The sequence below is a fragment of the Aquarana catesbeiana genome, linkage group LG01 (assembly GCF_042186555.1).
Source record: "Aquarana catesbeiana isolate 2022-GZ linkage group LG01, ASM4218655v1, whole genome shotgun sequence".
NCBI classification, from domain to species: Eukaryota; Metazoa; Chordata; class Amphibia; order Anura; family Ranidae; genus Aquarana; species Aquarana catesbeiana.
Genome location: NC_133324.1, coordinates 469,996,341 through 470,010,339, shown reverse-complemented (window position 1 = coordinate 470,010,339; position 13,999 = coordinate 469,996,341). Strand labels below are relative to the sequence as shown.

Below are 13,999 nucleotides of genomic sequence, written 5' to 3'. Positions count from 1 at the left end.
GTTGCAATAGTATGTATACGCTGTATTATTTTTTCTTTATTTGCTTTTTTTTCCCCCCAGGAAAGTGGAGTTACCCTTTAATGCAAGGCTAGTGTTAGATGATAATTCACATTGTCTTATAAGTACTTGCATGTACTGTATATTAAATTAATAATTACAGAGTGCCCATAAGATTCCTTGGGGGGAAAAAAACGCTTTCTGCAATTTGGATAGAAGCTTTCCTATTAAAGTATATGTCCAGGCATTACCTAAGTGTATCCCCAAGATTTACTCTCCCATACCAGGCTTCTAAAATTATTGTGGGCATACTGCTGGGGGGCATGCTTTTGATATTTTCCAGAAGCCCTTTCCCTGCACACGTGGTGATTTATTTTGCAAGGGAATTTGCCCCAGAGCTTAGTGAATGTAGTGAAATTTTACTTTACAAACAATATCTAATCATGTGCAAGGAAAACAAAAAGCGGCTGGGATAGGTGGAGCTCTGCAGTTCTGCAGACAGGGCTGACAAGACTGGTTGGGATTTCTGTGCAGTAATGGCAGTGTGTTGTCAGCAGGAAATTAGGGGCATACTGAATTTCTGTCATGATCAATGAATATTTTTCTGCACAGCATTTTAAAGGGATACATCGTGGGAATAGGTACAGGTTTCACAGCAATGTACTAAATATTTTTTGATTTTCGCCCTGACGTACTATAAATTAGGTGAAAATCTTGTCTGGAATGGAAAAGGGTAGGAAAGACTGAGAACTGTAAGGAAGGCTAGAGACACCACTACTATTCACATAAGCTCTGCACTTCATTTATCAAAGGGCACCATTACAAAACAAGTAGTCCTAATGGCCAAGAGTAATACAGGGCTTCTTTACTTTGCTACTGTAATTATTTTTTTTTAAAGTTTTTTTCCAGTAAAACAGTTGGACCGTTATCACAATTTGCTTCCCTGTATAAAATATATACTTTATCCTATAATTATTGTAAAAGAGAAATAAAGAAATTAAAATTGATATGTACATCTTCAGGCAAAAGAGAGTTTGTGTCGTGGATGCTGGAACAAGGACCCTACTCCTGTACACATAAGAAGAGGAGAATTGAATGTCACATGACCATGGAGTTAGCAGAGTAAAAGGCACTCGGGTAATTTTTATTTTTTTTTATTTTTTATGCAAGTGATTAATTAGAGGGGGTAAGTGGAGCTGTATGTGTGGAGGGGGCAGCCGAGCAGCCCGGAGAGCAGTGGTGTCACTAGGGGGTGGCTATTGAGGCTAGAGCCCCGAATCAGGGACCCATAGCCCTGAGTCCAGGGCTGGCCCTACCATGAGAGTGTCCCAGGCTGCCTGACACAGTGCTTCCCGCACAGCCGCGGCACTCTTAGTGAGTCTGCACTCCGTCCGTGCTTCAGTGACAGCCAGAGAAGGGAGATGACTGTGAGAGTGAGTCTCCTCCCTTGCTCCGCCCATATCATAGAGTCGGGAGGAACTTTCTCACACTGAGCAGGTGAGTGCAGACCATGGAGGAGGGGGAGGGGGGAAACTGTAATACCCAGCCTATCTTGTATGTATATACCTAGCCTCTCTATATGTTACAATCCGCATCTGGTGGTAAGTGACCCCGATGTAAGGGGAAGGCTCTCTGTGGACCCTGATGTAATGAGGGGGGCTTGACATACATACGTATGACTTTCTTTACTTCGCTGCTATGGGCTCTAGCCCCAGATCTTTTGTAGACCTAGCAACACCCCTGCCGGAGAGTAGTTTAAAGTTTTCACCCCTGGAGGCAATTCAAGTGTAAATCACAGGCAAACATTTTTTTGGTTAAAGTAAGGGAGGGTTATAACCCCCATCAGTATTTTGTTTTGCCATCTGTGTCCCAATGTGGAGATTTGACTTCACTTCCTGTCCCAAAGCCAAAACAGGAATTGAGAGGAAATCCATCCAAAGTGAAGGAATTCCAGGTATGTCACTGGGGTCACAGCTTTGGAAGATTTCCCCTCTTTTAGTGTTCTGATGTCAACCCAAAATCTGAGATTTTTGTTTACTTTTGGTGATAATGGTAAACAGGACAAATAAAGAGCGTGAATCTCCCTACGGGGGAACAGATAACAAAATCCCTCTTCACTCTATCCAAAACTAAAAAAAAAATAAAGTTTTGCCTTTAATTACTCTTTAAGGCTGTCTGCTGCTTTGAGAAATTTTACCTCTGGAGTGAATGGTCCTAGGTCAGAAGGAATTTGCACTCATGATGAATAATCATCTCAAATATCAATTATTAAAAAATGCTTACTTGTACCTCTCTACAGAGCCAGACCTCTTGGTGATCTCTATTCACTAACCAATTGTATACTGTTTCTATAAATTATTTTTTTATGGAAACATAGGATATCAACATTCCGCATACATTGGTACAAAAGGTATAGCAGTTTTGCTCATGTTAATGAAACATCTCAACTGGTCTGACCATGCAAATCAACAGTGATGTGATACTATTTTAGATATCCAAACTCTAGTTTTGAGAGGCTCATCATGCCTCAAGTGAGATTAGATGTATTTTTAGACAATTGCTGTATAAAAAAGCACGAACTATAGGTCGTCATTGACATTAAAAATGAAAAAAAAAAAAAAAAAAAAGAATCTAGACCAATTGGGAATAGGGAAAAGTAAGGAAGAGAAATGTAAGGGAGAGAGAGAGAGAGAAGAGATGAAAGGGAAAAAAAAAAAAAAGGCGGGGGGGAGAAGAGAGGGGGAGCAGTAATAGAGGGGGGGATGAAGGGTGGGGGGTGGAGGGGTAGGTGTAGGGAGAGAAGTAATGAGAAGGGGGGGGGGCCTTCCTCCAGCCCTGCCAACGGTGTTTACAGTGGTCCTCACGTGTAGGCCCATGTCTAAAATTTTATGCCACCAGCCTTGCAAACTCCTCGGAGTAGTAAAATTCGAGCCAATAGTACCACTTCTTAAGGAACTGCTCTCTGAGTCCCCTCTCGGTTGCCACAAGATCCTCCATGTTGTATACCTCCGCTATCTTCTTCAACCACATTGCTACTCCCGGGGGCTCTGCCCGCTTCCAGAGCAGGGGAATACAACTTTTCGCTACCGTGACAGTAGGGGCAGGATTGACTTCCTGTATGACTTGCTCGGTATTTCATGGTGGTGTATTAAGAAGAACTCTGGACTCTTGGGCAGCTCTCGATCCGTGAATTTCTGTGTGATGCGATGGACCTCAGTCCAGAAAGGTGTCAAGAGTCTACAGGACCAGAAGATGTGGAGAAGAGTGCCTGCCTCCTCCCCACACCTCCAGCATAGGTCCGAGCTCTGCGGGAACATCCGGTGCAACCTAACTGGGGTATAGTACCATTGTGACAGCACTTTAAAACCCGCCTCCTATTGATTGGCACATATCGATGTTTTATACGTGAAGAGAATAATTCTTTCCACTTGTCTCTCGGACAACGCTACACCTAGGTCTCGCTCCCACTTGGTTATATAGGGAGGTCTGTACCCCTGGGGGGGGCGAGATCAGAAGTTGGTACAATAACGAGATGGCATGACGTACTGGCTCTTGTTCTGAGCAAAGAGTGTCAAAAGAAGTCAAGGGTCTTAAGAAAGGCGCCGGAGCGGGCTGAGTTTTAATAAAGTGAGCTAATTGGAGCTCCTGCCAAAAGGAGAGGCCCATCAATAGAGGGTCATTCATGATGTTTTTGTATACTGTTTCAACATTTTTCTTTTACACAGAACCTGTTTGGGAATGGGGTTTCAAACATTCTGTTAAAAGTAGGAAGTCACTTTTTTAACTCACTTTTGACTATTGCATTGATGCAAACTTCTTTATTTACTGCCACTGCACCAATATATACTTCCTCACTCACTCACTGCTACTGCACCAATATATACTTCCTCACTCACTCACTGCTACTGCACCAGCATCTGCTTTTCCCTGTACTGCCTGTGCACCAACACATACTTCCTCACTTTCCGCCATTGCACCAATGTGCACTTTCTCGCTTCCTGTCACCGCAGCGACACACATTCTGACTCGCTGCCACTGCACCAATGTGCACTTTCTCAATTGCACTACATTGGCACACGTTTCCTCACTTGTTACCACTTTCTCACTCACTGCCACTCTACTAATGTGTACTTCTTCACTCAACACTATACCCATGTGCATTTTCTTACTCAACACTATTGCATGATGTATATTTCTCCTCTTGCAGTCACTACATTAGTGGTTCTCAACTCCTGTCCTCAGGACCCACTAACAGGCCAGATTTTAAGTATTACCTTGGAGAGATGCAGACTAGAATACTGCAATCACTGAGTGGCAAATGATATCACCTGTGATGTTTTTCAGTTATCTTGCAAACCTGGCCTGTTAGTGGGTCCTGAGGACAGGAGTTGAGAACCACTGCACTACACAGACCTGCACATCATTATATTCAGCACGTTCAATGAATGGGCACTCTTTAACATGGAAATAATATAAATGTATTTTAAAGGACGAATACAGTTTTAGAGAATAAAGCTTCAGATGCCCTCCTCTATGTACCCTGTAAAATAGAATGCCATACCTCAGCTTTTTGTAAATATAGAATGCCTGGCTTATCCATAACTATTCTTAAACACCCCAGGAGTTGGCAACTGCAAGTGGTCCTGACCCCTATCATAAAGTATACTGTAACAACTTTATGTCATTACAGGCCAGCAAACAGACAGACTGGCAAATAGTATATAGGATTGGGAATTACACATGCACAGTAGCCAGCTCCCATGATGGTGAAGTTTTGTCAGGCTATGAAAAGACCAGGTAAAGAGCATCTAAGGATCTAAGGCTATCCAGCTGGACAACTGGTAAGGATGCTGTCACAGACTTTGGGCTGCAGGAGAACCATTGCCTGGACTACTCTGTGTTTTAATGTGTTCTTAAATCTAGACAGAGCTGGTCACTAATTGCTTTTGGCTTCTTATGCATAAGTTAGTCCTATGGGGGAGCCGGACTGTCGCAGGGCTCTCAAACTGGTGGCCCTCCAGCTGTTGTGAAACTACAAGTCCCATGAAGCATTGCAAGGCTGACAGTTACAAGCATGACTCCCACAGGCAAAGGCATGATGGGACTTGTAGTTTCGCAACAGCTGGAGGGCTGCCAGTTTGAGACCCCTGGTCTAAGGTGACCATTGTTATGATAATAGGATTAGCTCTACTGTCTAAGGTGTCTGAGATAATGGGAGTTGCCCTTATCTGATGGTTTTCTGTATAAATTCAGTGTGTTTCTCAAATAAAGCAGTTCTATTTCTGGTATACTCCAAGACTCTTGTTGTTTGGTTCTTGGGGGGTTACTATAGCCAGATCCATTGGTCTCGTGTTCCAGGACTTGGGAAGCAGCTTCTTGGTGGGAAATACCCCACAGGGTGTCCAGAGTCTGTCACAGATGCCATTCCAAACCACCAACAGAAAATATAAATTTCTTGTTTCTGCAACCCATTCTCTTTAGATAATCTGAAACCTCTGTAAAATGTAACCCTGTTTTTTTTTTTTTTACTTAATCAGTCTTAAAAACTCTTTATCCAAGATGTTTTACCTACATTCTTATGCTAGAATAAGGTTTTTAAAATTGATTCTAAAAATGGCAACATTTTTTAGATACAGCATAAATGGCATATACCACTCTTCACTCTGGTCCCCTGTAAAAAAATCAGGATATAAATATATTAAAATAAATCACGATGATTCAGGCAGCATCGTCATGAAGTAGCCATAATCTCTACAGCACTCGATTTGCAAAAACGAAATGATATGAATGGCAATATACACACCTCCTATACAATAACTATAATACAGTTAATAACTTATGCCGCGTACACACGAGTGGACTTTACAGCAGACTTGGTCCGGTGGACCGGAGTCCATCAGATAATTCGATCGTGTGTGAGCTCCAGCGGACTTTTTTTTCCCAAAAGTTTGACGGACCTAGAAATGAAACATGTTTCAAATCTTTCCGACGGACTCGAGTCCGGTCGAAAAGTCTGCTCGTCTGTATGCTAGCCCGACGGACAAAAACCAATGCTAGGGCAGCTATTGGCTACTGGCTATGAACGTCCTTGTTTTAGTCCGGTCATACTTCATCACGTACGAATTCGTCGGACTTTGGTTGATCGTGTGTAGGCAAGTCCGTTCATTCGGAAAGTCCGTCGGAAAGTTCGTTGAAAAGTCCGCCGGACCAAGTCTGCTGTAAAGTCCGCTCATGTGTACGCGGCATAACACTTTAGAATCCAATGTTTCCAATGTCAAATTACAGTTGGAAGTATGTAAACACTCTCACTATATCTGCTAACTTGTACACAAAAACACAAACTAGGTAACAGAAGAACAAGAAAAACAGAAAAGGAAGGCGCGCGCACACCTAGTGCATTACCAAAGATAATTTAATAATAAATTAAATTAAATCAAGCCTAGCTCTGAGGAAGGAGTTGTGCCCCCGAAACACGTTAGCTGTACCCCGTGTTCTGTGTATGTCCATGCATTGTTTTTATGGCCTTTTGTCAGTTGCATTTTGTGAGTACCCACTTTTATATAAAACATCTTTGGTAATGCACTAGGTGTGCGCGCCATCCATTTCTGTTTTTCGTGTAGTTCCTTTCGGATTACCTCATCTGAGGAAGGCAGCATCCACCCAGTTTTGAATGCCATATATACCTTTCACACCACCATTTTATCTGACATCTGTTACTCCACACCTTGGAAGACATATTAGCGCTAGAAGTAACTGTGTTTTTTGTAACAGAAGAACAAGTTAATCAGTACAGGAAGTCCCCGAGTTACGAACACAATAGGGACTGTAGGTTTGTTCGTAAGTTGAAGTTGTTCGTAAGTCGCATCACTGCATTTGTAAGTGTAACTTCAGGTCGGAACACTGCATTCATAAGTGTAACGTCTGCCTGTGCATGGATGTGGGATGTTCCGGGCACTTGTTATGTTATCTGGGGCTCTTCTGGCCATGCAGTACATGTATTACTGCAATATGGGATGTGTCCGGAGATATCCTGGACCAGCACAAGTGGCCGGCTTTTGAGGCTGTTTGTAAGTAGGAGTTGTTCGTAACTCGGGGACTGCCTGTAAGAGCTTTGCAAAAACTGACTAAAAATGATAAAAATTTGACCATATCTATGAAACTAACATAGGCGTGTGCACAGGGTGTTCTGGGTGTGCCTGAGTACGCCCTAATCACCTTGTGCGCATTAGCATTATCACTTTGTGTGCAGGCGGGGGGAGATGGGAAAAATCTCCCTCTTTACGGCTCCATCATAAGAGAAGTGCTCATGCACTTCACTGGGCCGGCAGAGAGATCAATGTGTCGGGGTCATATATATATATATATGCATGCATGTGTGTTTGATCTTTGGGGTGCACACCCTAATGCAATAGGCTGCGCACACCTATGGAAACTAGAGCTGATGCAGTCTAGTCGAATCAATTTTCTGAATCAGCACCCCCAAATAACCCCAAGAACAAGTCTAAAAAGCAAGTTACCAAGAAAAAAGATTTTTTTAGGGGAGCTGTGTTATCTGTGCTATCTATAAAACTCATGATAGAAATAAAAACCCATGCATGTTTAGTTCTCCCAACATTTAAATGTTTTTTTTTTCACGCATACAGTATGTATATGTCAAGAAGAAGGCCTTGGTTTCAAAGAGCGTGCAACTCTTTTTCTTTTTTTTTGCAAACTCCTATAACTCTGCCAAACCTGCCTTATCATATTAAATTCATCAGAGAGGTGAGGATAAAACAATAATATTTGTCCAAGAGAACCAACACAGACATTAAGGACAATCCTCACAATAATCTAGTCACTTTTCTTTTTGTAGTAACATAAAACAACATTTGAGTAAAAAAAAAAAAAAGGCCAATTGGTAAGAGCATTATATACAGACTACCATAGCAGGGTCAATACGTTACACCCATTCATTAAATTTTTGTTTAAATTAATACTTAGGTTTTAGCCACAAAAAATAACTGTATAAGATATACTGTTGAGAGACTTTGAAGATTACTTATAAAAGATAAATCAAACAGGAGTGCCAGGTGAGACGGCCTATGTGTCTGTGGGCACTAATAAGATGGCAGATGGCAAGTTACATAACCCCTTGTTCACTGTGTTCTGACCACATGTCCCAGAGGATATTTGCAAAATTAGTATACTCGTCAAATTAGCATATATCAACGCTTTTTTAGCTTTTGATTGATGCTACTATTTCTCAGCACAATGAGGAAGAGCTTGTATTGTATTTTGAAACATGACTGAATATATTTGACAAAGGACATTACTCATTGCTAGAGATATGGTGAATTTTAAGGTTGGTGAATATTTATGTATAAATCACCAGAAAAGGATGGTAGCAGGATTCTGACTCTTTTATCCAGTGCCACCTAAGCTTGCTTGCTTGCTTATAAACACAGAACAATTAAGGATTAGACATCAGTTGCTATTGATGTGTTCAAACAGTATAATTTGTTACTGAGATCATCCTATATGCTGGAAAATGTTTGCTGCTCCAAAATGAGACTGTATGGTAAAAACAGAGCTGATCAGACAAAGAGCAAAATTATTTCATTGTGTACAGAAAAATGGTGGATTATAACAGGGTTTGGCAAATACAGAATTGCAATTTAGTTTTTCCTCATTATCAGTAATATGTTTATAACTGGTATTACATACCTTACTTTAGAATAGTGAGGATTTGGTACGATAGCAAAAAATTAAGTCTACATGCTTAGCACACACTTACAGATAAGAGAACATCAATAGATGTATTGTAAAAGGTATCTTGCTATTGTAGAGAAGATTGATTGTGTTGTAATTGTTGCTGTAGGCAGTTCCTTTATACCAGTGTTCAATGTATTGTGTTCTTGATGAGCTGAATTTTATTGTATTACAAATTAAGGGGCAGTGTCTCTTGCACAAAAGAGCTGATAATGTGTGACAAAACTGTTCTGCTTCCTCCTCGGGTCAAACAAATATGAGAAAATCATTCTGCCATTGACGCCCAAAGAAACTAACACTGACCACACACACACACACACTGCAAATGTGTCAGCAGTTTGATCACACACATTAATATGCTTATTGTAGGAATTACTGTCTCACAGTGATCTAATAATCAGGTCTGCAATGAAAAGTTTCTTCATAGTCTGTCAAGCCAAAGTTAAAACACTCCAGAAGTCACCACAGTACACTTTTTTTTATTAGTTTTGTTTCTTTTTAATTTTAAGATCATATCCACTAGGACTGTAATAGAGGGACAGATATTTGACTGAAAACATTAGAGAGGAAGAAGCTTGTCCATCCATAAAAGTGCCAGGACTCATGGCTTTTCTCAGCTGACAGAGATTGTGCCACAGACACAATACTTTGAGCTTTTCTTCTGCTCCATAGGACATGATCAGATCCACTCATACTATGTGTAGTATGCAGTAACTGTATGATAATGATCTCCAGCTTCCTGGAGTTATGTTCTCTAACCCTCTTGTAGTTTGAAAACGATTATCATTATGCTCAAAATCAGGAGTGTCACCTGTAAATACTGGGCAGTCTAAGGCCAACCTTAAGATAGCCATATACTTGCTGACCTTACAAGTGAATACAGGTAGCCTGTTCTCAAAATGAGTACTAAATACCATGTGACTCACCTTAAAAAGTTATGCAATGTGACCTTTGGCAAGCACACAGTATAAAAAGGACAATGAATCAATCAAGTGATTTTTGGTAGCCAATTCTGGGCTCTCTGTCAGTCATACAGTATTCTCCATACCACAGGTTATCAACCAGTGGTAACTGCACTCTAGTGGGTGCTTTTGGCATGATATGGTGATTCTGGTATGACTTGTTAAAGCAATCCATCCTAACAGAGTAGAGTTTTGGAAAATAATACTTTAAAAGTAAATTAGGTACTAGCGAATATTTTTAGTTATTTAAAAGCATTTAAATGCAGTTCTATGGAAATGGAAACTATATGCACACATACCATGGAGCATTTGTGATAAGGTGATCCTCATCAAAAGAAACCTAGTAAACAATGGCTTTTATGAAATTGCTACATACTGTATTTAAATATACTAGAGAAACACTACCTAACACTACTCAAGTTGATTGCATAGGTAGCAAACAATGCATTATATTTGGCCAACCTAACCTGCATAATGCTTGCCATGCACTGCATTCAGTTTCTACAAATAAACTTCAGCATCCCTGTTTTTAGAATAGACTATTCAGTTTCTGTAATTCTGTAATTTAAGTCAGACAATATGCAGTAAATGGTGACTACTCAATATATAAGGTGTGAATGATAACCTAAAAAATGCAATAGCGGGGTCATTAGGCAATCTGACATTCCATCAAGTTTAGTATTGGCTTTTAGAATATACAGTGACTGGACTGGAAGAGACAATATAATAGAGTGCAGTTGAAATAATTGTGATACAGGCTTATGATACCATGGTTTTGTCCTGCACAGGGGATCAAATCACACAGGATAAACATGAAGATGAAATGATGCCATGTGATCAGTAGAATAATTATTCTATGCCAAGTTTATAAGTTCTTGTTTGCCAAAGTAGCTGAGGCAGCACACGAAGGCACTAAAATAACAATTCAATAAAAGAATTAGGGGCTATCATGACGACAGTACCATGAGCGCTCACGTGGTGAAATGTCAGGCATATAATCAGTCTACAACTTCTGTACAAATGACGCCCCTAACATGTAAGGCTGAGTCAAGAAAGCAATGCCTTTATCACATATTTATTTTTTTAATACACAGAGGGGTCGGTTTTCTAAAACTGAGGAGTGCAAAACCTGGTGGAGCTCTGCATAGAAACCAATCAGCTTCCAAGTTTTTTTTTATTAATGTTTAATTGAACAAGCTGAAGTTAGAAGCTGACTGTCTACCATGCACAGCTCCACCAGATTTTGCACTCTCCAGTTTTAGTAAATAAACCTCATTTTAATTCATTTTACATACATGACACTAGAGTTCCAATGTAGTACTTTTGTATATTATAAAAGACAATACAAACTGCCACGTACACAGGATAGCTGAAAACAATATAACCTGTAAATTAATATAAAAATGTTACATACTAGTATGTATAGTTAATTATTATTTTTTGCCAATATTAAGTTTATGGAAACTTTTTATATTAGCTAGTTGTACAAATAAAACACTTACCAAATGTGCACTCTCCATCATGGACTTTGTTGATGGTACCCTTGCCTTGGCTTTGTGCCTTCCAGCTCTGCAGATGGAGGGCACAGACACTGGAATGGGTTCGTCCATCAGAGCCACATACAGCACCATCTTCTTCACATAGGCAGAATCCTGTCCCTTCAGAATAAGAGGATGACTCTCTTCCCAAACTGGAATGGCTTACACAGACCATCCCAGGAGCACAGCGAGCTCTCGTCTCATCTCGTCCACCACAATTCTCTCCTTCTATACTGAGGCAGAGGTCACAGCAGTCACAGTCATCTTTGGTGAGCAGCTCAGGTGCTGCACAGGTGATAGACCTACAGTCATCTTTGTTGCATGGACCGCATAGAGAAGCATTTGCCCCTACACCAGGTATCAGGTGGAAGAACCCAAACAAGGACAGCAGAAGCAGAATGGGATGCATCTCTGTCTATGCTTACTTTTGACTTTGTGCTTAGTTAATCACCACTGACTGACTGCCTCTCATCCCAAACAAACTGCTAGAGCTAATGCACTTTGACAGTAAAGCCATAGACAGCTGCAGTCCACAAGCCACTCCTCCACATACATATGTGCCAGAGAAGTTTGGAAAAGGGACAGCTCCTTGCATCATTCATTCAGCTGGTGCTCTCATCAGCTATGGCTTTAAATACAAGGGCATTAGATAAAGTGATGTGTTTAAAAGGCTTGTCCCTGAATTCTGTTATCTTCTCTGCCCTGTAACTAAGGGGCTATAATACCACTTCCACAGAAGCATCTCGTGAGAAAGAATCCTTCCAGGCTGACTGGTTTCATTCAGTAGCTGCAGAGACAAAACAATAGAGCTTACAAAGGATGCAGAGGCACAACACAACCCCGCTTTCCATTCATAGTTATACAACACTATTCAGTTAGATACAAAGTACACATAAACAATATAAATTACTATATATATATATATATATATATATATATATATATATATATATATATTTTTTTTTTTTTATAAATAAGATTTACAAAACAAAGCTGGACAATAATGTTTACAAAACAGAGATGGACATTAATATTTACAAAATAAAACAAAGATGGACATTACCGTGCCAATAAATATAATATTTTACACTCTAATTTAAATTTTGAAGCCTTACCATATACTGTAAACTTCCAAGACCCCAATCAACTATTAATTGGTCTTTAAAGTGAATATTTTTCAACTTAATTTTAATAAATATCATAATCTTTATCAGCAGTGTTGCCCAACCAATCTGCTCTATAATTATTTCTTAAACACTATTCATAGCATAAAGAGACTGCACAGTATAACTAAATACCATGAATCTAGGGTTGTAAAAAAACAGTGATTAAAAAGTGACCTTATACCACACATTCATCTTTTAATAATATAAATATTTTATGGTTGACTTGTTCTTATATGCAAAAAGTAAATGAAATTAGTTATAAACCACAATGCTTGACAACAAAATCTTAAAATAAAAAAGTCCTGAAAATAAAAAGTAAATTTAAAAGTGGATTGATTTTTATAATTTTTTAAGATATTGCATTAAACAGGGATACTAAAGTGTTATAAAAATGAAAAGTATAGCACAAACAGAGTTAAAAAAAGGAAACAGCAATGGATACAAAGTGGCATAACCCTGAACAGCTAGTCATGATTCACTTTGCCTAAGTCACACCAGTTCAAGTTGGATTCTTATTGGTTGCTGTGGAAAATATTCCTTGAGTTATATTATGCAATATCCTTGTGGCGGTAAATAGAAAAAACAACTGAATCGCGCTACTAGATGTCACAAAAAATAAATAAATAAACAGTGATGGATCTAATATATTCCGCACCAAATAAACAAAATTAATATAAAATTGTATAGTATAATAGGTATGCCCTTATCAATATATATCTAAATGCTCGTCATTAATGAAACATTATGTGCACTTGTGATCAAAAAAATATTATATATATATATATATATATGAAGAAGAAAAAAGTCTCTCAATGTGATAAAAATATTAATCCACCCGTGCAAAACACAAGCTCCAAAAATCCACTCATAAGGAGATCTTCAACTTTAATGCAGCGAAAGATGTGATCCACCACCAGTACAGAAGGGGTTACTTCTTACCGGACGTAAATGATCCCCCATTACAGAGGATCATAACGGGCATGTCAGCTGTATAGCTCCTGGGCTGGACTGCTGCGGCTGTGCCTCAGAACGTCAGGGGGACCCGATCGGTGCAGTGGTGAATTTAACATGTAACACAATGTGGGAAACTCCAATCGTGTAAAACCTTTTAGCTTTATTGTATAAGAAAGTCAAAAAGACACTTACATAGAACATCCATAAACAAGCCTAAAGTCCGGTGTATCGGCCGAACACACACAGACAAACCCATCCTACTGGAAGAGAACACACAGTCTGGAGGTGATGTCAGCGCGTCGTCCTGCTCCGCCCTACGCGTTTCGTGATAGGTCACGTCATCCAGGGGCACGGGCAGCGCGCTGCGTCACCTCCCTATGTACCAGGAACACCGTACCAAGCCTCGTTCTGAACCACGGACCACCAATGAGCATTCAAATTGCCCTGAATGGACCGCAAGACCAGACGAGGAAGGCCGATGAATTAAATACATAATAACACTCCCAACAAACATTTTATTAAAAACAAACAAAGTGCTGTATGGTACATAAAGGTCTCTTGACACTTTGATATACCATATATCATACAGAGCGCAAATGAGAATCCACTCACGCTCTGTATGTACAACCGAAGG

The 13,999-nt window shown here is 39.8% G+C and overlaps 1 protein-coding gene across 2 annotated transcripts in view; it reads right to left on the bottom strand.

The window, feature by feature from the left end:
* IGFBPL1 (insulin like growth factor binding protein like 1) overlaps window positions 1-11,957 on the bottom strand; it is a 135,426-nt gene extending 123,469 nt beyond the window's left edge. For both annotated transcript variants that reach the window (XM_073591232.1, XM_073591233.1), the window contains exon 1: window positions 11,210-11,957. In XM_073591232.1, coding sequence (XP_073447333.1) covers window positions 11,210-11,654 — 445 coding nt within the window. In that variant the 5' untranslated portion in view covers window positions 11,655-11,957. The remainder of the gene's footprint in view (window positions 1-11,209) is intronic.
* Window positions 11,958-13,999: the final 2,042 nt, after the last annotated feature.